Source organism: Lathyrus oleraceus, chromosome 3, assembly GCF_024323335.1.
Source record: "Lathyrus oleraceus cultivar Zhongwan6 chromosome 3, CAAS_Psat_ZW6_1.0, whole genome shotgun sequence".
NCBI classification, from domain to species: Eukaryota; Viridiplantae; Streptophyta; class Magnoliopsida; order Fabales; family Fabaceae; genus Lathyrus; species Lathyrus oleraceus.
In genome coordinates this window covers 298,648,542-298,675,126 of record NC_066581.1, presented here as the reverse complement: position 1 = coordinate 298,675,126, position 26,585 = coordinate 298,648,542, and the positions used below count along the sequence as shown (strand labels likewise).

Here is a 26,585-nt window from a genome sequence, read left to right as displayed (position 1 = left end):
GCCCTCACAAAACAAAACTCAACAAACAGGTTAGAGAAACAAGATAGGGTAATCAAGAGTTGCCCCCAAATCAAAATGTAACCACATGAATCATGCCATTAAAATTCACAAAAAGCTCACAAAAAGCAACCAAGGGTAGGAGACCTAAACCTCTTGTCAAACACATGCATCAAAAGGGTATCAAATTCACCCATAATACCTCATACATTAAGAGCATTCAAATTAAAAGCATAAAGTAATGGGAATAAGGCAAACCTGACTGGAGAGATCGAATGAAATTGAATTGCCCGGTTGGGTTTGCAAAGCAATCTGAGGGTTTATATGAGAGGGAATTGGCTCTTTGCCTATGAGTTCCCTTCAGTCTCTGAAGGTTGCTCTGAACTCTGTTAGCTCTTCTCTCACTATCTTTTTCCCTGCCAGGATAATAGGAATAGAATTGCCTTTTGTTTCACTGAAACTCTGAATTTATAACCTGATTTTTGTGGACCTGTGGGCTCAAATGAGAGAGGCCCAAGTCCAAAATTTTTCTGTTATATTTTATTTATTTATTTATTTATTATTATTATTATTATTATTTATTTTTTATTTATTTTTTTAAACACGTGGGCTTCGCCTAGCGAGCATGACAGTTCAAGAAATTCCTCTGAGCGGAGGTGATTCTGGTGGCTTTTCTTGGGACTCGCTAGGCGACCCATTCTGCTCGCCTAGCGAGCATGACAGCTCAGACTCTGCTTTTCGCTCCTTCAAGATTAGTGTTCAGAATAATGATACTCAAGCTTCAAACAACAGATGTTAGTGACACATTTTTGTGCTTTTGGTTAGTAAACAAAAATAAGAGAAACAATGATATATAATTCAAGCATGCTTGGTGATCTCAAACCAATCACAAAGAGTCCCACCCAAAGGCAAAGGGAACCAAAATGCTAAAGATCCTTGAGGCAATGCAAATGCAATGTTATGATGCCATGAGGGATCTTAGGGTCAAAATTGGGGTCTTACAGTACCACCAAAAGTTGATCTCAGGGAGGATATATATAGAGATAAGTCTATGTTGGAACAAAATTGGGTTGTCCCATCCCTTGGATTTTGATGATAATAAAATATTTAAAGAACAATAGGGTATACTAGTGTTTATTCAAGTGTGCAGGATCATAAACTAAAATTCATATTAAATGAAAGTATTGATTATGACTCTGAACTTTCAAATAGAAGCATGAAGATCATATTCTGATATATTAGAAGATGAAAAACTGATTCTGGAAATGTCATCTTCCATAGAGGTCAACATTGAAATATCATACTCTGAAGGAGTCAACCTTTGAAAAATAGACTTTGGAGAAGTCTGCTTCTGGTGACCAGAACCCGAGCTAGTCAAAGAGCAAGAACCAAGGTGACATTGACGGGGAACTGTTCATTTTTTAACATACTTTATCACGTGATAACCTAAAGCTCTAGGATCTCCATAGAGTATGTTGGGATGCAACTACTAATTCCTTCCGTGGCAAAGTCTATTCAAACTAGATTTCACTTAAACTTATATTTTTGTGAAACATCTCAACGTCTCCCAATGTCTCTTTTGAAGCTTCTCAAACTAATCAAGGGTTTCATCTTCAATGACTCTTTTCATCATTATTTAAGTAACTAAAAGGCTTGAAGATTGACACAACATACAACACACAACACACAACACACAACACACAACACACAACACAACAATACAATAGTACAATATACAAGAACACAGCTAAAAGGAATACATGTTGTACATGCTAAAACAAAGATTGACAATAAAAGAAAAGCTACTATGTCAAAATTTTAGCATAAGTTGAGCTTATAATTTCTTATCCTTGAATATCTTAGAAATCCTTAAGTCCTAAAAGAGTCCAACTGTGTTGTATTATTTATACACCTCTGATTATATATAAAGTGTATTCACTCAACAATCATTTATCTGCAGATAAATTGTTCGAAGTCTCTTATTAAATGTTTGATCAAAGAAGTCTTGAGTTTGTGTGCTTGAGCAAGGAAGTCTCATACTTGTGTGTATGAGAAATGAAGTATTGAGCTTGTGTGCTTGAGCAAGAAAGTATCATACTTGTATGCATGAGCAAGGAAGTCTTGAGCTTGTGTGCTTGAGCAAGGAAGTCTCATACTTGTATGTGTGAGCAAGGAAGTCTTGAGCTTGTGTGCTTGAGCAAGAAAGTCTCTAAATTGTGTGTTTGAGCAAGGAGGTTTTATACTTGTGTGTGTAAGCAAATAAGTCTTTTTCTTGTGTGCTTAAGAAAATTGTAATCTTGTGTGATTATAGTGAAAATCTCTTATAAGTACAATGGGACTAGACTACTCTCGATTTGCGGGAGGAACCAAGATAACTATGTGTGTTGTTTATTCTTTCTTACACTTTATATTTTATGCATATCTCTAACTAACTCATATTCTATAAAATTGAGTTTAAAATATGACTTAAGAGTTTTAAAAGAAAGAAATAGCCAACATAATTCAACCCCCCTTATTATGTTTTTCTCACCATCAGCCTCCATAGAGGTTGACCTGGCCGAAGAGGTGGTATACACCAAGAAGAAGAATGACGTCGGGAAGAAGGTCAATGGTGGTAGAAATATGATTTAGGGAAGAAGGGTGACATTGCAAAGAAGATTGAGGTCGAGCTGGCTTCACATTCCGCTGATAAAGCATCACCAAGGGACACTCGTAATCATGACCAAAGGAAGAGGCATAAAAAAAATCATATGGTTGCCCATAAAAAGAAAAAGAAAATATAAAGGATACCGTTGAAGTTGCTCTACCTTCTGGGATTTTGGTTTTGCTGCTTGTCTCATTTATCGTTTATCTTTTTATTAATCGAGTCTCTTCTAAGTTATATTTCGCGCGTATCTTAAAATTGAGTGTAATTCGTTAGATGATATTTTGCATTAAATTGTGTTTTGCATGCATTAAATCGAACCTTTTAAGTCAAATTCGATGCAAAGTGGTTCAAGTCAAATTTGTCTATTATCTGGGTCAAGAAATGCATGAATGGATGGTTCCTATTATACTAGATTTATATTCAATCAAACACTTAATTTTTCTTAAAATAGTAGCTTTTGAAGTGTGATTCGAATTAGGGTTATGCATGATTTGAATAAATAAATGAATGTGAAAATAGGATTTTCCACTATCAGTATGATTCAAATCACAAGATTTTTGTGACTTAAATAGGAAGCAAGCTTGAGTCATATCAAACTAAAGGTTGATCCAAATAAAAAATTCATTTCAAAATCAGGATTTCAATTCTGTCAACATGATTCGAATCTGAGATTTACTTAAGTCAAATCACTTCTTCGAAACAAATTGTCAAATTCTAGGTTTTAAGTTCTTGATTCAAACCATTTCCTTATTCAAATTGAATCATACTGATTGCTATTGACTCAAATCTAAGGGTGTTATTTACTCTTTTTTTTTGTTTATCTCAAACACATATATAAATATTGTGTCATTTTTTCCAAAATTATATGATCATAACATCATAACGTTCAAAGTAGTTCAAAACTCAATTTTAGCTTTCAAATTACACCAAATTACAATTTTTTATTTCATCTGAAATCAGCTTGACCTCTAGAAATATTACCATAATTGGCTATTTCTCAGTTCTTAGAGAGTGTGAGATCTATCATACAAGAGGTTCATTCATTGTTAATGTTTATGAAGCTTTTGAGTTGCATATCAAGATTCATATTGTGTTGAGTTGCTAGGATTGATAAATATAGTAGAAGCAAAAATAAAGGATTTATTCTCCCTTAAATACTTTGGTATTACCAAGATAAGGTAGTTGTAGAACAAAGTTGGGAGTTTCAGTCTCTTCAGACAGGCTAAGAACTTAGACAAGGTATCGATAGGGCCGACTGAAGTTCGCTTCAAAATGAATGTTTGTAGCGAATCTTATATATGAGTAAGAGGACGTTCAAGACTGAGTGAATGTCTTAGAGACTTCAACTATGTAGACTTTGTACAATGGAATAATGAAAGATTCATATTTGAGTAGTTAATTTTGTTTTAAATTTGTGTGCAAATTGTTTTAGGTCTAGTGTTGATTAAGTCAACTAGATTATCTTTCTTGCGATTAAATCTGTGTGTAAATTGTAGTACTAGATTATTTAGTTGATTAATAAAAATTCAATTCAATATCATTGTTCAAATTTAATTAGTATTAATTAAGTTATTGATTGACTAAGACACTCATTGTTCATATTTCATTCTATCGTCTAAACATAAAGGAACTCATATATTCAATCCAATGCATACAAAAATTATTTATGATGCTCAATTTTATATAAAAGAAAACTCTTATTTTGAGAAAAAACAGTTTTGAAAAATATTTTTAGGATAAGGTTTATTTAACCCCCTTTTCAGACTTTTTCTCACCCATATTTTACTTGAAAATAATTTTTAAAGAGGAAAAGTTGACAAAATCCCTTTTAACAAAAAAAATTGAGCATGACAGATTGTTAGTTTAAATTTATGTACATGATATCATCTTTGGTTCCAATAACGAATCACTGTGCAATGAATTTTCTGAGATGAAGCAGAATGAGTTCGAGATGTCAATGACGTGAGAGCTTAGATACTTTCTCTACCTTCAAATTCATTAGTACAAAGAAGGCATATTTATTAATCAAGAAAATTATCACAGAGAATTACTCAAAAGATTCAACATGGACAAAGCTAAGGAATATCCATTATGATTGGCACTTCCCGCAGTTTGGACAATGATGAAGGAGGAAATCCAGTTAAAGAAAGAAAGTACCGAGTGTAGCGGTAAATTCATGATCATCAAGCTATGTATAAGCAAGACATCAATAAAACCAGAGTCGCCACCGCGCTTTTATTGTTTCCAAGGGAAAAGGGAAAAGTACGAACAAAACCCAAAAAGTAAGAAGTTTTCAAATCAAAACTAATAAAATGTCAGAGATTACAGGTAAGGGGGTTGGTTGCACATAGGGAAGGTGTTAACACCCAAAGTATCCTAGGTACTCCTATGGGGCCCTTTTTTGTGTGCATATGTATTTTGTACAAATTGATGTATACAAACAAATAGAATGGGGGATGAGAAAAGAATTCATTAATTATATTTTTGTGTTTGACAAGACCTTCGGACTTGTGCCTAAGTACCAACATAAAAATGAGGGATCAAAACCTCGTAGTTCGTGGTATAAATTTCAAAGTGGATGCATTGCTTTTAATAAAAAATTAAGTTTGAAAGGCACAAAGGCCTAAAATAAAATGGTTTGAATGAGTTAATTCTTTTTGTATTTTTCAAAGTTTTAGTCAAGTATAATTAAGTCTATTTACAAGTTTGATTAAGAAAAGGAGTTTAAAAATGCAATGGCATAAGGCCAAAGTTTCTAGTTTGTAATATAGTAAAAGTTTAGAAAACAACTAGTACAAGCAAGGAAGATTTTTTAAAAGGAGGAAGATATTTTGAAATTAAAGAAATGGGGGAGAGATGAAGAGACTAGTCCTAAGCATAAAATTAAAAGTTAAGAGTTGAAAAGATCTGACCAATGGGTAGCAATCCAATAGACAAGAATGACATATAGAAACCCAAATTCCCTTGGACATTTAGAATCAAGCAACAAGCAATATATAATATATTATCTTATAGAGCAAGGCATCAAATAAATATAGCCACATCTAAGCTTAGCCACTCCACGATCTTCTTCAAATTAACCCATGTAACAAATGAATTCGACAAGTTACAGGTTCAAAATAACAGCTTCACAATGATCATGTTGCAAATGAACTCAAAGGGATCTTCAATGATGTATCAAATGAAGTTTCAAATTGCAAGCACTTGGTTTCATGAAAAGTTGGCATTGGCTAAGTCCTTTAGCATAGGGAAGTTGTCTAGATTCTAAGTCCAATTGTCCATCTTCAAGTCAACAGTCCACACAAAAGTTTTTTAGGGTTTTTGTTGTTATTATGTACATTAGTGGTCAAAGGCCACACAAACAAACAAAATATACACAAACAAGATATATCACACAATATGGTCCAAGTGGACAAAGTGAAAATGAAATTAACATAAACAATTAGAATGGTATGAATAATGGAAAATGATTAAAGACTTGAAATTAAATTGCATTAAAGTAAATGACTTGAAATTAAATGTTAGTTGTTAATGGGTTAGAAGTTAGTATTGTTTTGGTTTTGGTTTTCATTTTAAGTCATTCTTTGGAGAATACTCAACCCACTTATCACAAGCATGGATCCTTGAACCAAGACATCTTCCAAAGGAAGGAAAAAATGCCAAGTTTCCACACAATACCATGAAAGGGGGGAGACTTACAATCTCACTAACTAGAACGCTATGCCTTTTGTATAAAAAATTTAGCGCCATGTTAAGCAATCGTAATTGGACTTATGTAGAAGTCACAACTATTTGAGGCTAGGCAATAGAATTTTGGTGTTAATGCATGTTAGAGACATAGTATGATGGACTATGCTCATGAAACATACCACACACAAAAAGAATATGCAAAAGGGGTGGCCTAATCTCATCCATACTTATGTTGATTTTGCAATCAACTAGCCTTAGGATTTAGAGATATCATAGGTCAAATGAAATGGATGCATAAAGAACGGGAGTTAGATGAATATGGATGGGAGTGCATCAAAACTCAAATTGGTCAAAGGAGGACTTTTACCAAATTAAGATCATTCATTCATTTTGGGAGATGAAATGTACATTCCATCAATCCCCTAAATCCAATGACCAAGGCCCAACAACACAAGTCAAACTTATACAAATCATCACAATAGCTCAACACAACTATTTGACATTTATTCAATTTAAAAAATACTAAAAATAATGCATTAAATTAAATATGGTTTGTCAAATTCATAAAACCTCATCAAAACACCAAAGAAATGGCCATGAGATTTATCATAGGTCAAACAAGGTCAAAGGACATTGGAGAAATAATTTCAGAATTTTTAAAGACTTAAAAGTATTTTTAAACAATTAAAAATAATCACAAAATCAATTAAATCATAAAAAATATTAATAATGATCTAAAAAATAATTTTAAATCAAAATATGAAAGAGGAATTTATTGATTTTTTTTTTGGTGAAACTCATATTTTTTGGATCAATATTAAAATTAATATGAATTAATGAAAAACAAATGAAATAAAATGAAAATCAAAAAATCAAAAAAACGTGGACTACTTGATCTCCCTCATTAATTGAGGTGGCAAATCAAGTGGATGAAAACGCGCGTTCCATGGTGGAACTTAGTCAGCGCGCCACACGCGTGGTAATCAAAACGAATGCCTAAGATTAAATCATTTCAAAAGGATGATGTGGTCTGGAGACGTGCCAACACACCTCCGGAGCTAGAGCTCCGGTCTTCTTCTCCGGTGGACCTCACCGGACTGGTCTACCCTCAACCATCACCAAAATAAAAAAGGAGGACATGATCTGAAAGAAAAAATGGCGTAGAGCACGAATCTGACCTCAATTTCAACTAACTCTAAATATAAAGATATGAGGAGTTAAATTTTGAGGTGTATCAAATGAGTTGCTTCGATTTGACCTCAAAGCAACTCAATCTTCTTGCCTACATTGGTAGGACTTCAGACAACCAAAGATCCACGAGAATTAATGAGAATTGAGTGAGAATCAAAGAGAAGAAGTTTTCTGAAAATTACCTTCAATGTTGTGCATAAATGGATCTTGCTTGCTTCAAACTTGATCTGATCACACTTGAGAAGCTTGCAGAAGAGGTTTGGCAATGGTACAAAGCTTTGGATCCTGGAGTTTTTGAATCTCCAAACAGTGAGATTCAAACTCAATTTTCAAGTTGAAACTTCTCAGGTTTTCCTTTGAATTGTGAGGGTTTGGATTGGGGGGCAAAGTTGGCACGCAAGGTGTGTTTGAATTGAGCTCCAAGGGCCTGTATTTATAGAATTTGAGACTGATATTTGCACACTTGAAAAATTGCTAAATTTGGACATGGTGATGCACAAGCTTGCATGGGCGTGTACAGGCCCATGAAGCAACCCAATTTGATCCATGTGCAACTGTTCGCAAGTTCAAATGAGGCTTGGATGTCAAGGCAATGTGAAATGGGATTTTGAACATTTGATTTCTTCCAATGGTGCAGACATGCTAAAGCCATGCGCAGCCCTAGAAAACCTTATTCAAAATGCATGAAATTGGGTTCTTTGGAAAGCTTAGATCAAGGGGAACAACTTTAATTTTGGAAACTTTTTCATTTGGAATTTGGATCATGCTGAATTTTGAGGTGGAAGTTTGGAAATTTCAACATGTTGAAATTTTTTCTAAGTGTAAAGTCATATATCTCAATATTCCATCTTGCTTAACTTTTTATGTGAGCTTTAAATGAGAAATATGTCTTCATCAAAGTTGTAGCTATTTCAAATACCTTCAAAATAGTCACAAATTTCATGTCATTTGGATTTAGAATGATAGAGTTATGCATTTTTGAAGTTGAGAAAAATCACTTGTTCAATGGTATAGGGCAAAAATGACCTATAATGTATCCTCATATCACATACTCATAAAAGTTGAATTGGCCTTCACTCCAAACATCAAAGTTGAATTAGACATATTGAATTTGATTATTCAACTTGGAAATCTTTCATATCATACAAATTGAGTAAGTTATGGCCTTGGGAAGTTGACTTTCAAATTAGGGTTTAGACAAAATGACCTATAATGTTTCAACATAGAAAATGATTTTCCGAGAAAAACTAGCTCTAGCTCTCGATATAAAAGTTGTTTGGAATGGAATTTAGAGTAACTTTTCTCTTGGAATCATTTTCATATGGTGAAAATTGTAGGAGATAGGGTCTAGGGAGACCCAGTTTTGATCAGATGAATTCATCCGGCCAACCACCATCAACCAACTTGCTAACCTTCAATTATATTAACTTTTTAAGCTCATGGTAGATCACATATGAATAAGATGATGAAAATTTAAGTGTACCTTGAACTATTTGATCAATTGGTGAGATAGCTTATTGGAGAAGTTACTCAAGATACCCAGTCAAACTAGGGTTTCCAAGGCAAATCACCTCCAAACTCTTGAAGAATACTTGATCAATATAACAGGTGGAGATCATTGGGACTCATATATGATGCTTAGGAACATTGTGGATAAATCCTTGGTTGTGCTCTTAGTCATGAGGGTCTTAAACCCAAGATATGAATTTGATAGATCAATGAGGATCACGCCCTACCTACAAAGAGTTAGGCAAATAAAAAGACATATTTTTGGTATTTTGGTTAGTAAAATGATAATATACAAGTATGATACAATCGCATGGTACTTGGTGATCTCTCCCAAAACAAACCCAATGAAAGAGGAGTAAGGAGGATGTCAAGGTATGATCCCAATGCTAATGCATATGATGAAATTGCATGAGGGATCTTAGGGTCAAAATTGGGGTCTTACACCGAGGTACGGTAAACTCTCTCCTTTATACCGCTGCATATTATCCTGATATTATGTTTGTTGTGTGTCTTTATGTATGTTTTCAAGCATCCCCGAAAGAATCACATATCTATGTGGTAAAACCCATTATGAGACATCTCATTGGCACACCATAAATGGGTTTATGGTACCCCTAAATGGACAAATTGTGTCTTAGTTGGGTACTCTAACTTTGATTTTGCTGGATGCAAATTAGATCGAAAGATCACTAGTGGTACGTGTCACTTGCTTGGTAACTCGTTCGTCTCCTAGCATAGCAAGAAATAAGAAAGTGTAGCATTATCCACAGTTGTGGTAGAATATGTTGTTTTGGATAGGTATTACATGCATATTATCTAGATGAAATGCCAACTAAGAGATTATGTAGTTAATATTGGTGTTGTCCCGATAGAATATGACAACACTAGCGCAATTGAAATTCTGGTATCAGATATGAGATGTCGAAGTAATGTCACGACACTAATATCTGAGTAAAACACACAGGATAAAGAAAAAGAATAGTAATGCAAGAGACACAAGCAATTGTTAACCCAGTTCGGTGTAACTCACCTATGTTTGGGGGCTACCAAGCCAGGAAGGAAATCCACTAAATAGAATCAGTTCAAAAACTCTCAATACACTCCATAAGTTACAGTCTTTTTCACCTAATCTCTACCCGTATGATTTCTACCTAAGAACTCTTAGATATAAGAACCCACTTACTCCCCCTCAATCACACCAGTGATTTTAAACAACAATTACTTATGAAAAGAAGACACTCTTCAAAGACACACACTTGATCTTACTTAGCAGCTTTAATCAAGTAGACACACACTTGATCTTACTTAACAACTTCAATCAAGTAGACAGACACTCATGCTTAACAACTTAGAGTGACAAATTACAACTCACAAATTAGACTAATCCAATCATCTATGGATGAATTGAATGGCTTAGAAGTCACACGACCACACAAGACAGAAACCCTTATTCTCTCTCAATATTTCGCTTTGTATTGGTTGTGTATCAAATCAGGTTTTCCATGTCCTATTTATAGAAGCATTCAGCTGGGCTTGGACATCTTGAAACCCTAAAACTATTTTCCATTCAAATCTTCTCGTGACAGCTGATTAGATCTCTTTGGAAAATAAGTAAATCTGGTTGTAATTAATGATTGAATGCGTTTGTAAATCAGATCTTCAATCATACATAGATTGCCATTAAAAGCGCAATCACATAACACATAACATTCACCCTGAATGTTTTGTGTACATATGTCATGACATCGGGTCTGACATCCTGGAACAATCTTGCATAATTCCATTTACAATTTCCAGCAGGTACATAATATCAGATGTCATGACATCGTGTATGACATCCTGAAACAATCCTGGATAATTATGTTTTTAAACTCCAGCAGGTACAAGATATCTTAAGTTAAGACATCACATGCAACATCTTGTGAACACTCTTTGTTTTACCAAAATTGCTGCCAACACTTAGAACCAACATAAACCTCACAAAAATTTGGTACTTCACCCTTGGACTAAATGTATTGAGGTTAGGCACCATTTTATTAAAGATCATGTTGAGAAAGGGGATTTCATAATTGAGCATGTGTCTTCATTTGAGCATGTGTCTTCCTAAATATATATTTTTCATAATTGCGTTAGGAATATTGAATCAACCATGCATGGGTTAATATCTACTAAATGCTTCTTTTATTCTTCTTATTCTCTTTCTCTATGTGGTATACATAATTTATGTGCTTTCCTTGTGTTTATTTTATACCTTTTTGATAAGGTTATATGGGAAAGGCGTACTCTTAGAAGGAGTAGGATATACTCTCTATATTTGTCATGGGGGAGTTTAACCACTTCAATATGTTATCAATGTTTTCTTATTTGTCCACCTCTTCGATAGATGCGCTGTCATCATTAAATAAGAGGGGAATGTGGATCTATGTGCTTACAGGTATAATCATATACAAATTATCTTAGTAACAAATTATCCTTGGTGGTTTTGATGATGACAACACCTAATGTCAAACAACAATCGATGAAGTCATTGAAGATCCATCATCAAGCAGTCTATGGTGCTGACATCCATCAAAGAAGCCATATTAATCCTCGTCATATAAAATAATTCAAGTCCCATATAAAATGTTGAATCCATGGTGAATCTAGCAAGGTATTTTAAAACTTCAAGGTTGTAAAATAGAGAAAGTGTAAAAACTCGTCTGATCTTGTGTCTACGCGATTCATGTCATGTGAAAATATAAGAGTATCTTATAAGATACTAATGTAACTCTCACATACACACTAAAATATTTTATATGTATATTTGCTTTTATAAAATCACTAGCAAATATTTTACGTAAGTATTTAATTAGTTACTAGCTTGAATAATCCTTTATGAGTTTAGTTTACAATATATAATTGACTACTGCATTAGGGTTAATCGATTATCTCTTTTGTGATGCCACATAATTGATTATTAAGGCTTAAAATTGATTTGTAACGATTCCATTTAAAAACCTTTCACTACTATCCTTTTCTAATTTCTCTCTTTTCTCCTTTTTTCATTTTTTCACTAAAAGTTACCTCAATGCCTTTTGAGTGAAAAATACATCCGATAGGTGCTTGGTTGTATTGGTGTTCGTAAATAATTGTTTTTCATCAAGAGTGTGATAATTTTACTTGACATATTTGGTTATTGAGATTTCCATATAAAAACTTAGTTTGGTTCGGGTGATTAGCTAGTAAAATCCCTGTATGGTTTGTGAACTCAATCATCAAAAACACCATTTATTTTGGGGACCATCCTATGTAAAATCTCTTGTATTAATAAGTTTCATGGAAATATTGATAAAAGCTCAAGATATTTTATAGTAGAATTCCCAGGAAGAAATTCTTGAGGAGAGGACCTAAGTTAAATTGTTTAGGCTGAATCTCTATATATCCTGCTTTAATCTCTCTATCCATATCTCTCTTATATGTTAATTTATTTTCTTTCATCACTATTTCCTTCTCTCTTAATTTCTGATGCTTTTATCTTTGTAATATCATAAACCGTTTTCAAAGTGAAAAACTTTTTTAAATTAATCACGATTCATGCACTTCACAATTCACGCCCTATTGTGTTTGGAGTCACGTTTTCAACAAAATATTCTCCCTATTGGTTTCTCCATTAGAGTTCTCGTCTTTAAATACTAAGCTAGGCAGTTAAGTAAATTATTCACTTCTTAGCGATCAGAACACTAAGACCTCTTGTGTATCTTATTGCATGCAAAATATCATATATTGTACTCACTACAAGTACATAATGCAAAATAGTAAAATAAATTAGGCTAAAATAGTCAATTGGTTCCTATAAGTTGACGTGTTTTTATTTTTCGTCATTCTATCTTTTTTTTATGAAGTCTTTAAATGTTGAATTTTATTTGATTTTAGTCTCTAAAGTTAAAATTCGTAGGAAAATTTGCATATTTATGCGGGTTTTAACCTTAACGATTAAAATCAAAAGGATTTTAGCGTTCAAGAATTATTTTCACACAGAAAATACAGGGACGAAAACAAAAAACACATCAACTTAAATGAACCAATTGACTATTTAATCCAAAAAATTACTATTTTATATATTTCTTTTTTAAATATCCATTTATGTCTATATTGATGTGTACATTTTTAAATATTTTTTCCTTGACTACCTTCATTGTATTCAAAATTAAAAGTTTAATGAGACATCACCTTTTTGCAGATATGCATTTAGCCAACTTGGTTGTTTTCAAAATTTATAATTTAATACTATGAATTCAATACATAATTATAAATGTTGAATGGACTATAGTATAATAATATTAAGTTTTGCCTATTAAATTAAATAAACATGTTTATCTTTCCAATTTTAAAATCTTATTTAATTAGGGATGAGGTGACCAATGGGAAACACGCTCTGACGTGTTTTCCTTTTTATTTACGAGAGTTTCATTTATGTACTATGTATAAAAGGGTTTGAAGCTCAATTGCGTACAACAAAGAGAATAAAGTAGACAAGATAGTTCAATCGTGTACAACAAAGAGAGTAAAGTAGACAAGATGGCCGCAAAGAAATTAGGAATGCAACGAGGAAACAATGAAGAAGGTTTTATCCGACCTAAAAGTTCCAATGGCTTACCTATGTCACTATCAAGTAAGATTTCGTATGCTTATATACTCCCTCTTTTAATTTTGTTAATTTTAAGATGTATTATCATGCCTATCATATCATTATCAATATATATTTTTTAAAATTAAGTATCAAATATTTAACATATAATTTTCTTGTATATGTTGTTTTTGGATATTGTTTTTCCCTAATTGCCTTGAGTTTTGAAAATCTATTGTGTTTTAATGCAAATGATTTTCACCGTTGTGGATTTTGGGACTGTTTTTGAAGCTGAACCATGGCCGATAAGTTACCGGATGGAAAGCCTTGTCATTTGCCCTATGTTCCCATTCGATTTTTCCTATGTTGAAATATCAATTTTGTTTATTTAAGTTTCATTTGATTATTGAGATGGTTCTCATGTATGAGGAAATTTACTTGTGTTGAAAAACCACCATAATTGCAACAATTTTGAGTGACCATTATTACAATTCCAACATGTTCATAGTATTGAGTTCGAGGTGGTGTGTTGAGTTTCTAATTGTCCAAATATATAGTATTGCTTATAAGGCTTCCATTTTTCAAGTCAACTTTGAGGTTTTAAGTTTTATCTCATGTCCAATTTCTAAGATGGTATCAAGGTTTATTTAAATTTGTTGTTGGTCCACCCGCACCTTCCACGCTCCAAGCGCATAATATTGGGCATAATTGTTGGAAAGTCTATTTAATTGTTCATTGTCCCTAGTCACCTTTATCATAAATAATTTAGATTTTACTGATTATAATCTCAAATACCTTCACTATACTAGTGTGGATTTAGTTACACATACTCTAAAAACAATGTTGTATTTTAAGGAAAATCTCTTTCTTCAATTATTATACTATTTTGAAATGTTCCTTTATCTCATGATTTTAAATGATATTATTATATAAATGAGAATAAAATTATCTGCAATCTTATTATAGATATTCTAAATCGTCTTAACATTGTCATTGTAGCAGGGAAGAAAATGGAAAACGATATTGATTTCAGCCAACTTCCTAAGAATGTGCTTGATACCATTTCCCAAAAACTAAATTTTGATGATCTCTTTGATTTTGCAAGTGTTTGCAGAGAGTGGAGGGTAGTTAAGATGATTTATTGGAAAAAATTCCTAGAATCTCAATCACCATTACTTGTGGAAACAACATCATATGCTAAGAAATTTTATTCTTTTTACAGCATACCTGATCAACGAGCTTACCTCTCTGAGATGAGTTATTTTTGGGGATTATACTATTGCGGTTCTTCTAGTGGATATATAATCATGGCAGGTGCCAACAATACACTTCAACTAATGAACCCATTTACAAGAAAGCAGAAAATCATTGATATCTCAACAATTAGAAATTATTTGAATTATTGTGCATGTCGTGTCTTACTTGCTTTTGCCAAAGGCTCTAGTGAGTTTGTTATAGTGGCTTCTTGCAAATCTTCATTTAGCCTGCATGTCTATCAGTCACGGAATTCTAGTTGGGTAACTTATATCGAAAGAGCAAATCCATTGAAGGTTGTGGACTTTGTTGTTTTGCATAATATAATTTATGTTATCACTGACAAGGCTCAAGTCGGGGTACTTAGCTTGAACTCTTCAAGTTTGAAATTTCTAAAACTGAAAAATACTCCAAACATAACTTATTCTTTCTTGAATTTACTTAGTTGTGATGGAAAGCTTCTAGTAGTTGTGTTTACACCAGGGAGACTATTGGATGTCTACATGATAGACTTCAGAACAATGAGTTATGCCAAGCTAGAAAATTTAGGTGACATTGCATTATTTTATTCACGTAACAAGTGTTATGCACTAGCAAACCCGAGAAAATGGGGTTATGAGAGCAACTCTGTGTATTACATTAATTGTATGTCTATTGAATGTGAAGTGTATTCAGGGAGTAATAATGAACTGTTGAAGTGCATTGTGCCTGCTGGTAGACGTCGGCCTCATCGTAGATCAAGTAGATCAAGAACTTATTGGCTAGATTGGTGTTTTCGAAATCTACATTATGAAGTAGATTATTCTCTTGTTGAATAGTCTGTTGACTTTTGTACTATGTAGCTTGTTGTGTGATCTTTCGTACTTGGATCATATTGTTCCCCGTATTTTCCTTTTGTTTCCTTTTACTTTAAATATACCAGAAACCTTTGTTATGGTTTCTTTAGTTTCACAGTCTTGGCTTAGATTACGTGGCTTTTGATGAATATTACTCGTGAACATGACAATTTTGGGGTTTTCTAAAATATCTTGGAAGTTTTAGACTTAAATGGCTTTATGATTATGTTTTATAAAATTTATTTAAATGTTCTAGGCAGTGTATTATGTCATTTTCTTAACATATCAATCTCAAAGTCATGTGAGAAAAAATGTAGCATGTGTCTCAATTATTCTCCATTTTTTCAATCTCAAGTCCCCGTGCATGTTACAAAAAACTTTTATGTTTGGTTTTGCAATGAGTTTGAATTTGTATGTTTGGACTCATGACGTGTACAATATCATAATGACTATGTCAAATCTACTTTTATTTCAAAAATGTATGAAGCTAGAAAATGAAATAATCGAATGGTTGTCATCTCTGAAAATATGGAGTGGTATTCATATTTATGTATGCAAATTAGACGTTTGACTAAATAGACTGTATTACTTTTTGTTATAGATCAAATAAAGTGTGTGATGCGACACTTCTTCGCCACCGTTTTTTTAATTTTAGTTTATTTAAGTTTTTATACTTTACAATTCAACATTTTATATATATATATATATATATATATATATATATATATATATATATATATATATATATATATATATAATTCATAATGTTAAATTATAAAGTATATAATGTTGAGTACATTACGAAAATCATATAGATAATTATTTCTGAAAATATACTTTTTGGGGAGAGTAAATAACTATTAAAGTGTTTTTTCTAACATGATAAGAGATTTAAGAAATAATATATCAAGAGAAAGGATCCACTTTAGTGACTAAGAAAAACTACTAGATCTAATTTGACCAAATAAAAATTAAATTAAATTTTCTATTAAAAAAATATAATAACTTAGTCTCTATTCAAACCATTTTCAAAAGAGGGACAATTATGCCATTTACAATAATTTAAAAATATAATTTTTTGTTTGTAAAAATAATTATAAAGAGACAATGTAATTTTGACATGATACTTTTTTTAAACAGTAAAGCGATGTGGATTTTTATAAAATTACGATGTTAAAGTTAATATTATGTATCTTTTGTAATTGTGGATCTTTTTTTTTAATATGTTATGATTTATTTTCAAGAGTACAAGAAGGTTAAAGCCCGAAGAAAGGGAACTAGAAAGTAACTAGTCGAGGAGTCAAGCCTCCTGAGACATCAACATCAAAGCGATCATTGATTTAATTGGGACACACCTCATAAATAGAGATATCACAGTTTAAAGTAATGACATACTAGCTAGTCTATATACATAAAAGTTCACTTTCTAATAAACATGACTCATCTTCACCTCCCAATGGAGATCCGTCATTTGGTGAATTTTTTAGACCAACCTATACTTGTGACATTACCACCATTTCCATTTTGGATACTCGAGATGACTATTGTAGAATCCAAACACACATTTATACTGTTAAATCTTGAGCTTTGACAAGCTTTAAACCTTCCAACACACCCCACGACTACACAATAAATGTATTACAACACCCATTGAATTTCGAAAACACTCTTAACCACTTTCTATTTGCACCTCTAATCAAACCTTCACACTCCACATAATTTTTTATTTTCCTCACCCATAACTATTTAGTTTACCCTACCCATCAAAGGAGAAACCAAACTCACAAAATTTTGAGTCTTGTTATTGTTTGTCATTATATATGACATCCTCACAACTTGCTAATAATCACGAACAAGCTTCCCAGTCCACACCCACTGGTCCAACGAATCACATAATTTTTTGTTGGTGTAAGCCATAGAGACTAATACTTTTGGTACTTGTATCGAATTATTTATTAATAATAAAAGGCTTTTTCTTTATTATGTTTGTTTAATAAAGTTCCTAGAATAGCTAGTCCGTTTAATGTATCAAGTGTGACTTAATCGTGAGATCCCATTAAACATAAAGACATTATTCTTAAAGTATTCGTAGTCGAGCTTTATTGTGAAATGGGATAATATTAAAGCATTAAGACTATTATGTATATAGACTGATGATCACATCTCATGGATCATGGATAAGGAGTTATCAAGTCTTAAACATATGTATGAATATTAGGAGTAATATTTATACTAGATTGACCCGCTTTGAGAATACTACATAGAATGTTATGCAAAGTGTCATAAGTTATTCTCATGGTGATAGTGGTGTATATCACCCTTCGACCTGAAACCACTATGGACCTTAGATGTATAATCAAGTGCTTTATTGCTGATCAAACATTGTCCGTAACTGGATGACCATAAAGACAGTTGGTGGGTACTCCACGAAGCATGCTGAGGGACATGAGTGAGCTAGATGGAATTTTCCCATCCTGCATAACAAGATAAATTTCTAAGGGCTCAATATTGAACTGGACAAGGATGACACGACCTATGCCTTGTGTTTAATATAGACATAAGGGAAAAACGGGTAATTGTACACACAAGTATTATCACAAAAAAGGGATTTGTCAGATCACATGACATTTCTGTGTCTTGGGTGTAAGACCCCAATTTTGACCCTAAGATCCCTCATGATATCTCACCATTTGCATTGGCTTTAGGATCACACCTTGACATCCTTCTTACCCCTTATTCATTGGGTTTGCATTGGGAGAGATCACCAAGCACATTTGATTGTGTCGTACTTTATTTTTCTTTGTTTACTAACCAAAATGCCAAGAATATGTCTATGTATAACTTTGTTTCTTTTGTAGGTAGTGTGTGCATCCACCTATGCCTCATCAAGCTCATATATAGGGTTTGAGACCCTCATGACAAAAGATCAATCAAGTAATGTTTCACATTGGTTATAAATATCATATATGGATCCCCGTGATCTTCATTTATCATTTTGATCAAGAATTTATCAATAGTTTAAAGCTTGTTTGCCTTGGAAGCCCTAATTCATCTGGGTATCTTGTGTGACTTCCTCAGCAAGTTTCTTCAACAAATTGGTCAAACATTTCAAGGGATGCTTAATTATACATCATCTTATGCATTTATGATCCTCCATGAGTCCCAAAGATCCATAGAACTTCAAGTTTGCAAGTTGGTTCAAAGAGGTTGACCAGAGAAAGTCAACTGGTCAAAACTAGGGTTCCCTAGACCTTATCTCCTACAATTTTTATCATATGAAAATTATTCCAAGATAAACGTTACTCTTTATGGCATTCCAAACAACTTTCATGTTTACATAAAGAGATAGTTTTGCTTAGAAAGTCATTTTTTATGGTGAAAGATTATAGGTCATTTTGTTTGTGCCCTAGTTAAGAGGTTAACTTCCAAGAACCATAATTTGCTCAATTTTTATGATATGAATACCATCCAAGTTTCATGATCAATTTCAATATGTCTTCTCTAACTTTTATTCTTTGAGAAATTTCAAATTCAACATGCAAGGGCATGTTCCAAGAGGAAACATTATAGGTCATTTTGGGCCATCATCATTGAACAAACAATTTTCCTCAACTTCTAAAATGTATAACTCTCTAATAACAAATCCAAATGATGTAAAATTTGTGACCAAATTGAATAGGGATGAAATAGATACAACTTTGGCGACGGAAACGTTTCCATTTGAAGCTCATAGAAAAAGTTATTCAAGATGGAAGAAGTGATCATTTGACTTGGTACTTAGAAAATTTTCAATTATGTTTAATTTCTCAAACTTCCACCTCAAAATTCATCATGATCTAAGATTCAAATGGAAAAGTGTTCAAAATAAAGGTTGTTCCCCTTGATGCCACCTTTCCAAAAAGTCCAGGATCACCTCATTGAGACAAATATTAAGGGACTTGTGCATGGTTCCTTTCATAGGTTTTTTGGCAAGATTTGAATTCAAATAACCATTTCCTATCGCATGCTTGCGTGTTAATGTTTAAGTACTCATTATGCACGAATTGGAGCAAGATCACATCAGGAATTGGGCCCAAATCAATGTCCATGCATCCATGCACCAAACTTGCTAATTTTGGCAAAATTTCAAATGGTGTAGAAGGCATTTCCCTTGCCTATATAAACAAGTGCAATGCATCAGAACTTGACACACACCTTGCCCAAGCCTTGCCAAGCTATCTCAGACCCTCACACCATAGAATTCCTTGAAGGTTTCTTTGAAACCAAGTTTGAATTTCACCTTATGTTTTGAGATTCAAACTCCAAGGATTCATTGCATTTTTCATCTCAATTGGTCACTGCAAGCAAGAGGAGGAAGAACCAGGTGAATTCAGATCAAGAACAAGCCAAATCAAAGCTACCCGAAGGTGAATTTTCAGAAACTTTGAGTCTTCGATTCTCTCTCAATTCTTCACCATTCTATTTGATTCTTGGTTGGTTGAAATCCTACCAATGTATGCAACAAGATTGAGTTGCTTTGAGGTCAAATCAAAGCAACTAAAATCATGAACCTTAAATTTCAAATCCATGTATCTTTTAATATACTTGGAATTGGATGAAATGAAGGTCAAATTCGAGCTCCTGAGCATTTTTCCTTTAAAACCATGTCCTTACTTTTTATTTTTATGGTGACTTGTGGTGGACTAGTCTGGTGAGGTCCACCGTCAAAATCCCTGTAAAGTCAAAATCCCTTATTCTCTCTCAATATTTCGCTCTGTATTGGTTGTGTATCAAATCAGGTTTTCCATGTCCTATTTATAGAAGCATTCAGCTGGGCTTGGACATCTTGAAACCCTAAAACTATTTTCCATTCAAATCTTCTCGTGACAGCTGATTAGATCTCTTTGGAAAATAAGTAAATCTGGTTGTAATTAATGATTGAATGCGTTTGTAAATCAGATCTTCAATCATACATAGATTGCCATTAAAAGCGCAATCACATAACACATAACATTCACCCTGAATGTTTTGTGTACATATGTCATGACATCGGGTCTGACATCCTGGAACAATCTTGCATAATTCCATTTACAATTTCCAGCAGGTACATAATATCAGATGTCATGACATCGTGTATGACATCCTGAAACAATCCTGGATAATTATGTTTTTAAACTCCAGCAGGTACAAGATATCTTAAGTTAAGACATCACATGCAACATCTTGTGAACACTCTTTGTTTTACCAAAATTGCTGCCAACACTTAGAACCAACATAAACCTCACAAAAATTTGGTACTTCACCCTTGGACTAAATGTATTGAGGTTAGGCACCATTTTATTAAAGATCATGTTGAGAAAGGGGATTTCATAATTGAGCATGTGTCTTCATTTGAGCATGTGTCTTCCTAAATATATATTTTTCATAATTGCGTTAGGAATATTGAATCAACCATGCATGGGTTAATATCTACTAAATGCTTCTTTTTATTCTTCTTATTCTCTTTCTCTATGTGGTATACATAATTTATGTGCTTTCCTTGTGTTTATTTTATACCTTTTTGATAAGGTTATATGGGAAAGGCGTACTCTTAGAAGGAGTAGGATATACTCTCTATATTTGTCATGGGGGAGTTTAACCACTTCAATATGTTATCAATGTTTTCTTATTTGTCCACCTCTTCGATAGATGCGCTGTCATCATTAAATAAGAGGGGAATGTGGATCTATGTGCTTACAGGTATAGTCATATACAAATTATCTTAGTAACAAATTATCCTTGGTGGTTTTGATGATGACAACACCTAATGTCAAACAAAAATCGATGAAGTCATTGAAGATCCATCATCAAGCAGTCTATGGTGCTGACATCCATCAAAGAAGCCATATCAATCCTCGTCATATAAAATAATTCAAGTCCCGTATAAAATGTTGAATCCATGGTGAATCTAGCAAGGTATTTTAAAACTTCAAGGTTGTAAAATAGAGAAAGTGTAAAAACTCGTCTGATCTTGTGTCTACGCGATTCATGTCATGTGAAAATATAAGAGTATCTTATAAGATACTAATGTAACTCTCACATACACACTAAAATATTTTATATGTATATTTGCTTTTATAAAATCACTAGCAAATATTTTACGTAAGTATTTAATTAGTTACTAGCTTGAATAATCCTTTATGAGTTTAGTTTATAATATATAATTGACTACTGCATTAGGGTTAATCGATTATCTCTTTTGTGATGCCACATAATTGATTATTAATGCTTAAAATTGATTTGTAACGATTCCATTTAAAAACCTTTCACTACTATCCTTTTCTAATTTCTCTCTTTTCTCCTTTTTCATTTTTTCACTAAAAGTTACCTCAATGCCTTTTGAGTGAAAAATACATCCGATAGGTGCTTGGTTGTATTGGTGTTCGTAAATAATTGTTTTTCATCAAGAGTGTGATAATTTTACTTGACATATTTGGTTATTGAGATTTCCATATAAAAACTTAGTTTGGTTCGGGTGATTAGCTAGTAAAATCCCTGTATGGTTTGTGAACTCAATCATCAAAAACACCATTTATTTTGGGGACCATCCTATGTAAAATCTCTTGTATTAATAAGTTTCATGGAAATATTGATAAAAGCTCAAGATATTTTATAGTAGAATTCCCAGGAAGAAATTCTTGAGGAGAGGACCTAAGTTAAATTGTTTAGGCTGAATCTCTATATATCCTGCTTTAATCTCTCTATCCATATCTCTCTTATATGTTAATTTATTTTCTTTCATCACTATTTCCTTCTCTCTTAATTTCTGATGCTTTTATCTTTGTAATATCATAAACCGTTTTCAAAGTGAAAAACTTTTTTAAATTAATCACGATTCATGCACTTCACAATTCACGCCCTATTGTGTTTGGAGTCACGTTTTCAACAAAATATTCTCCCTATTGGTTTCTCCATTAGAGTTCTCGTCTTTAAATACTAAGCTAGGCAGTTAAGTAAATTATTCACTTCTTAGCGATCAGAACACTAAGACCTCTTGTGTATCTTATTGCATGCAAAATATCATATATTGTACTCACTACAAGTACATAATGCAAAATAGTAAAATAAATTAGGCTAAAATAGTCAATTGGTTCCTATAAGTTGACGTGTTTTTATTTTTCGTCATTCTATCTTTTTTTTATGAAGTCTTTAAATGTTGAATTTTATTTGATTTTAGTCTCTAAAGTTAAAATTCGTAGGAAAATTTGCATATTTATGCGGGTTTTAACCTTAACGATTAAAATCAAAAGGATTTTAGCGTTCAAGAATTATTTTCACACAGAAAATACAGGGACGAAAACAAAAAACACATCAACTTAAATGAACCAATTGACTATTTAATCCAAAAATTACTATTTTATATATTTCTTTTTTAAATATCCATTTATGTCTATATTGATGTGTACATTTTTAAATATTTTTTCCTTGACTACCTTCATTGTATTCAAAATTAAAAGTTTAATGAGACATCACCTTTTTGCAGATATGCATTTAGCCAACTTGGTTGTTTTCAAAATTTATAATTTAATACTATGAATTCAATACATAATTATAAATGTTGAATGGACTATAGTATAATAATATTAAGTTTTGCCTATTAAATTAAATAAACATGTTTATCTTTCCAATTTTAAAATCTTATTTAATTAGGGATGAGGTGACCAATGGGAAACACGCTCTGACGTGTTTTCCTTTTTATTTACGAGAGTTTCATTTATGTACTATGTATAAAAGGGTTTGAAGCTCAATTGCGTACAACAAAGAGAATAAAGTAGACAAGATAGTTCAATCGTGTACAACAAAGAGAGTAAAGTAGACAAGATGGCCGCAAAGAAATTAGGAATGCAACGAGGAAACAATGAAGAAGGTTTTATCCGACCTAAAAGTTCCAATGGCTTACCTATGTCACTATCAAGTAAGATTTCGTATGCTTATATACTCCCTCTTTTAATTTTGTTAATTTTAAGATGTATTATCATGCCTATCATATCATTATCAATATATATTTTTTAAAATTAAGTATCAAATATTTAACATATAATTTTCTTGTATATGTTGTTTTTGGATATTGTTTTTCCCTAATTGCCTTGAGTTTTGAAAATCTATTGTGTTTTAATGCAAATGATTTTCACCGTTGTGGATTTTGGGACTGTTTTTGAAGCTGAACCATGGCCGATAAGTTACCGGATGGAAAGCCTTGTCATTTGCCCTATGTTCCCATTCGATTTTTCCTATGTTGAAATATCAATTTTGTTTATTTAAGTTTCATTTGATTATTGAGATGGTTCTCATGTATGAGGAAATTTACTTGTGTTGAAAAACCACCATAATTGCAACAATTTTGAGTGACCATTATTACAATTCCAACATGTTCATAGTATTGAGTTCGAGGTGGTGTGTTGAGTTTCTAATTGTCCAAATATATAGTATTGCTTATAAGGCTTCCATTTTTCAAGTCAACTTTGAGGTTTTAAGTTTTATCTCATGTCCAATTTCTAAGATGGTATCAAGGTTTATTTAAATTTGTTGTTGGTCCACCCGCACCTTCCACGCTCCAAGCGCATAATATTGGGCATAATTGTTGGAAAGTCTATTTAATTGTTCATTGTCCCTAGTCACCTTTATCATAAATAATTTAGATTTTACTGATTATAATCTCAAATACCTTCACTATACTAGTGTGGATTTAGTTACACATACTCTAAAAACAATGTTGTATTTTAAGGAAAATCTCTTTCTTCAATTATTATACTATTTTGAAATGTTCCTTTATCTCATGATTTTAAATGATATTATTATATAAATGAGAATAAAATTATCTGCAATCTTATTATAGATATTCTAAATCGTCTTAACATTGTCATTGTAGCAGGGAAGAAAATGGAAAACGATATTGATTTCAGCCAACTTCCTAAGAATGTGCTTGATACCATTTCCCAAAAACTAAATTTTGATGATCTCTTTGATTTTGCAAGTGTTTGCAGAGAGTGGAGGGTAGTTAAGATGATTTATTGGAAAAAATTCCTAGAATCTCAATCACCATTACTTGTGGAAACAACATCATATGCTAAGAAATTTTATTCTTTTTACAGCATACCTGATCAACGAGCTTACCTCTCTGAGATGAGTTATTTTTGGGGATTATACTATTGCGGTTCTTCTAGTGGATATATAATCATGGCAGGTGCCAACAATACACTTCAACTAATGAACCCATTTACAAGAAAGCAGAAAATCATTGATATCTCAACAATTAGAAATTATTTGAATTATTGTGCATGTCGTGTCTTACTTGCTTTTGCCAAAGGCTCTAGTGAGTTTGTTATAGTGGCTTCTTGCAAATCTTCATTTAGCCTGCATGTCTATCAGTCACGGAATTCTAGTTGGGTAACTTATATCGAAAGAGCAAATCCATTGAAGGTTGTGGACTTTGTTGTTTTGCATAATATAATTTATGTTATCACTGACAAGGCTCAAGTCGGGGTACTTAGCTTGAACTCTTCAAGTTTGAAATTTCTAAAACTGAAAAATACTCCAAACATAACTTATTCTTTCTTGAATTTACTTAGTTGTGATGGAAAGCTTCTAGTAGTTGTGTTTACACCAGGGAGACTATTGGATGTCTACATGATAGACTTCAGAACAATGAGTTATGCCAAGCTAGAAAATTTAGGTGACATTGCATTATTTTATTCACGTAACAAGTGTTATGCACTAGCAAACCCGAGAAAATGGGGTTATGAGAGCAACTCTGTGTATTACATTAATTGTATGTCTATTGAATGTGAAGTGTATTCAGGGAGTAATAATGAACTGTTGAAGTGCATTGTGCCTGCTGGTAGACGTCGGCCTCATCGTAGATCAAGTAGATCAAGAACTTATTGGCTAGATTGGTGTTTTCGAAATCTACATTATGAAGTAGATTATTCTCTTGTTGAATAGTCTGTTGACTTTTGTACTATGTAGCTTGTTGTGTGATCTTTCGTACTTGGATCATATTGTTCCCCGTATTTTCCTTTTGTTTCCTTTTACTTTAAATATACCAGAAACCTTTGTTATGGTTTCTTTAGTTTCACAGTCTTGGCTTAGATTACGTGGCTTTTGATGAATATTACTCGTGAACATGACAATTTTTGGGGTTTTCTAAAATATCTTGGAAGTTTTAGACTTAAATGGCTTTATGATTATGTTTTATAAAATTTATTTAAATGTTCTAGGCAGTGTATTATGTCATTTTCTTAACATATCAATCTCAAAGTCATGTGAGAAAAAATGTAGCATGTGTCTCAATTATTCTCCATTTTTTCAATCTCAAGTCCCCGTGCATGTTACAAAAAACTTTTATGTTTGGTTTTGCAATGAGTTTGAATTTGTATGTTTGGACTCATGACGTGTACAATATCATAATGACTATGTCAAATCTACTTTTATTTCAAAAATGTATGAAGCTAGAAAATGAAATAATCGAATGGTTGTCATCTCTGAAAATATGGAGTGGTATTCATATTTATGTATGCAAATTAGACGTTTGACTAAATAGACTGTATTACTTTTTGTTATAGATCAAATAAAGTGTGTGATGCGACACTTCTTCGCCACCGTTTTTTTAATTTTAGTTTATTTAAGTTTTTATACTTTACAATTCAACATTTTATATATATATATATATATATATATATATATATATATATATATATATATATATATATATATATATATAATTCATAATGTTAAATTATAAAGTATATAATGTTGAGTACATTACGAAAATCATATAGATAATTATTTCTGAAAATATACTTTTTGGGGAGAGTAAATAACTATTAAAAGTGTTTTT

The 26,585-nt window shown here is 32.4% G+C and overlaps 1 protein-coding gene across 4 annotated transcripts; it reads left to right on the top strand.

Moving 5' to 3' along the window:
• The first annotated feature begins 13,456 nt into the window (after positions 1-13,456).
• On the top strand, positions 13,457-25,823 carry LOC127127200 (uncharacterized). 4 transcript variants are annotated; one of them, XM_051056328.1, is made up of 3 exons: positions 13,457-13,685; positions 24,621-25,421; positions 25,539-25,823. In XM_051056328.1, the coding sequence occupies exons 1-3, from the start codon at positions 13,592-13,594 to the stop codon at positions 25,688-25,690; spliced, it is 1,047 nt and encodes a 348-aa protein (XP_050912285.1). In that variant the 5' UTR covers positions 13,457-13,591; the 3' UTR covers positions 25,691-25,823. The 4 variants fall into 4 exon arrangements, with proteins under 4 accessions (XP_050912285.1, XP_050912283.1, XP_050912284.1 ...); XM_051056326.1 differs by having other exon boundaries at positions 24,618-25,421; XM_051056327.1 differs by lacking the exon at positions 13,457-13,685 and adding an exon at positions 23,431-23,663.
• The last annotated feature ends 762 nt before the right edge of the window (positions 25,824-26,585 follow it).